This window comes from Aricia agestis, chromosome 19 (assembly GCF_905147365.1).
Source record: "Aricia agestis chromosome 19, ilAriAges1.1, whole genome shotgun sequence".
NCBI lineage: Eukaryota > Metazoa > Arthropoda > Insecta > Lepidoptera > Lycaenidae > Aricia > Aricia agestis.
Genome location: NC_056424.1, coordinates 3,704,045 through 3,707,492, shown reverse-complemented (window position 1 = coordinate 3,707,492; position 3,448 = coordinate 3,704,045). Strand labels below are relative to the sequence as shown.

Sequence of the window (3,448 nt, the reverse complement as noted above, 5' to 3'; positions counted from 1 at the left end):
CAAAAATGATGATTTAACTTCATAATTAAACACAATAGTAATATTTCCGTTAGCCATTATTTTATAAAGTGTGTAATACAGTGCAAGTTATTTAATGATGGTAACTCAGTAAATACAAATTGTACAGATAGTTTGACTGGGTTGAATATACATATATTTAAATAAAATATAAGTTTAAAATAGCAAAAACATCAACAATTATTCAGTACCTATGCAACTAAAAATATAATTTATAAATCTTAAAGCTCATAAAATGCAAAATGATGTATTTATAATATAACATGTGGGTAAACATAAAAAAAAATGTCATTGCACATTGGTCTACTTGTATCCTTCAGTCATAATTATATTACCTCTGACAGGGCCCATAAAATACTAAATAACTAGGTACAATTCTTGCAATCTACGAACGCGCGTAGCCTTTATATTTTGCAGTTATAATTATTGTAAATAGACATTTTCGTTAGTGTGCATACTGTGTACCTGACGGATCAGAGTAATTTGTATTTCGTGCAGAGCAGTCAGTACCGAGCGAGCCATGTACGCGTGTAATAGATGGTCACTCACACTACTAAGGGCGCCGCATGCTCGTAGATTGCAAGAACTATATCTCATAATATCTGCCGACGGTCAAAATTTTCCCAAATAAAATGTACCTACTCTCCAGCACCCCCAACAACTTTTTCTCCACCAAATTCTACATTTCTTTTAACACATAGGTACATCATATCACTAGTGCCCTCATCTCAACAATGAATGATTCAACTTATATATGTACTATCGGAGAAGTTGATTCCTAGGCAGATTTGATGGTACATTTATAGCGGCAAGTGGCAACATAATAATATTATATCACTCTCAAGAATGACAAGGAGTGTCCATATATTATAGTATTGTTTTAGTTCTTTATAACAAAGTTTTAATGTTACATATTTTATATCATTGGTCCCTATAAAATAACTCCTAAAGATTACCATACTTTAAAAACACAACAATCATCACATCATAATTTTTATATGTATTGTCTCATAATAATTATGTGGGTAATTTGACATACAAATTTGAGCTATGAGGGTGACTATTTGCAATATTTTCATCCTTACTATAATAAAAATAATATTATGATTAAATGTTATTCAAAATATTATGTATAACTTTTAATCATAATATGATAGGAAGGGTGAAAACTGAAAATATCGGAAATAGTCACCCCCATTGCCTCTTAGCTCAAATTGGTATGTCAAATTACCCACATAATTATTATGAAACAATAAAATATAATATTATGATCAAAGAGATATAATTATTATATCTCTTTGATCATAATATACTTTAGAAATAATTGATGGCTTTTTTTAAATACCACATCCATAATCCATTTTTGGCAAAAGTAAAAATTCACGTCAGTAACATAAAAAAATGTTACTTCACACTTCAAATCCCAAGAGGCCCAGGTGGGCCACAATAACAATTGAATAGCATTGTCTGGTTTTCTCACAATCGAGGTATTAATATAGTGTGGAACATTTAGTTAGTAGTGTTAGTAGAAATAATAACACATCAGTGGCCCCAAATCTTCTGTCAAATTACAAATAACCTTGAATGTGATGTAATCCTCGCACTTTGCTGTCAAAAGGTATAACAAACTGTTAGGATTGAATATTAAGTAATTGACACAACAGTTTTTTTTCACCTCCAGTGCCTACAAGGTCATAATCTTTAAATTATAATGCATCACATGAGTGTGTATTTCTGCTTGTGTAAACAAAATATCCTAGAAGAGCAGTCGCAAATGTTAGGATCATTGTGGATATTTGATACACCTTCAGCACTTTGATGTTCTGCATGATTATTCTGTGACTATCTTGTAGGTTGCTTAATTTAACATTCAGGAAATCAGGCTCATCTTTAGTCACAGTTGTTTTTTCTGTTTCATGGCAGTCGCACTTCAATCTGTACTCATCTGCTTTACCACCAGAATTCTTCCACAGCTCACTCAATTCTTTCTGTGATAAATTCGCTTTTGGCACCTGAATGCATAAAACTAGAAACCTATCTTTCTCAACAGAATTAATCAAAAAGCCAGAGTTAACATTAATATGAATGGTTTGGGAGGACCCATTTGTTAAGATGCCAGAACTCGGTTTAACACTATACTTCTCTGGGGCAGTTGTTCTTATTTTGAAAGATATTATACTATCCTCCATGTTTTTGATGGTCAAATGAGCACTTATTACATCTTTTTCAGTTTTGAATGTGAGTACTTTAGAAGGACTCAAGCTTACCATTTCACCAGGAGAATAATCAGTGTCTAATTTACTTTCCTGGCTTTTAGTCTGCCCTTCGGAAATAAATTTAAATACATAGTCATCTTTACCACCCCAACTTACCAAAGCTTGTTCTGGAGCGACCAGATCCTTTAATTTATCTTTATTAATGGTCCGCAATTTTTCTACTGCTCGGGCTGGAAGAATCCCTTTTACTATCTTAAAACCCGCAGACAATATCCATGGAAGTTCAAAAACTATAATATAGTTCACAAAGTTTGGGTAATAGTTCTTCAATAACGTAATCATGTACATAATAATATCGACGTCCATATTACTTAAGCCGCAACCATCCATATCAAAAAATAATGTCATCTTTTTGCCATCCTCTTCCCTTTCTAAGCGTTCGAACCAGTAGATTATAACTTTTTTCAGTGCGTCCATATCTTTTTGGCCCTTGACGAATTTTTTTGACTTCATAATGAACAGGATACAGCTATCGATATCGCGTCCTCGCGGAAAAAAGAGTCCGTCGCGTAAATATTCAGCATTTACATTTTCTTCGGTGATTTCGTTGACGGCGTTGGTTTTCCGCCACAGCATCAGGTTGAAGAGCATCTCCACGGCTAACTGAACATTGTTCTCGCAATGTTCCAGTACCCGGTACAAGTATTTATCACTTTTAACTCGGTCCAAATCTCTTTGATCGAAAGATCCCGGTGGGTTCGGTATACCGTCTTTAATTTTTGCCTCGAACAGCATTCGTATTTCTGCTATTTTTGACATCTTAGTATACTTTAATAACTAACTCTAACTAACTCAATACACAAATATATAAATTAATAAATCTAATTCACGCCACAGTTTACTAGTATATATTTGATTCACGCTAAGATAGTACAAAGCATAAACTTATAATCCCTACGTTCCAGATGACGTTGAAACGCTAACGCTCAAGACTGTAGTTTTTCCCGTTCCACTAGCATGTGAGCGTCAGTGATACAAACCCAAGTGGAACGGATTATGGATCGTTTTGAGCGTTTTGAGAAAAGTTTAAAAAAAGAACTATAATTTTTTTTTATACATAGGTACATTGAACCGAACTTGGATATTACGATCCTTTTCTTCAAGTCGTAAATAAAAGTAATTGTTTATAGTTACATTTATTTTACAAATAAAAT

General features: G+C 33.2%; 1 protein-coding gene across 1 annotated transcript; it reads right to left on the bottom strand.

Moving 5' to 3' along the window:
• Nucleotides 1-1,139: 1,139 nt before the first annotated feature.
• Nucleotides 1,140-3,180, bottom strand: LOC121736667 (motile sperm domain-containing protein 2-like). The gene has a single exon (XM_042127998.1). It carries the CDS (start codon nucleotides 3,051-3,053, stop codon nucleotides 1,725-1,727), a length of 1,329 nt encoding a protein of 442 aa, XP_041983932.1. The 5' UTR covers nucleotides 3,054-3,180; the 3' UTR covers nucleotides 1,140-1,724.
• Nucleotides 3,181-3,448: the final 268 nt, after the last annotated feature.

Bases quoted from the DNA above. Each gene is read 5' to 3' on its own strand.
- LOC121736667 (XM_042127998.1), bottom strand. From the start codon at position 3,053: ATGTCAAAAATAGCAGAAATACGAATGCTGTTCGAGGCAAAAATTAAA.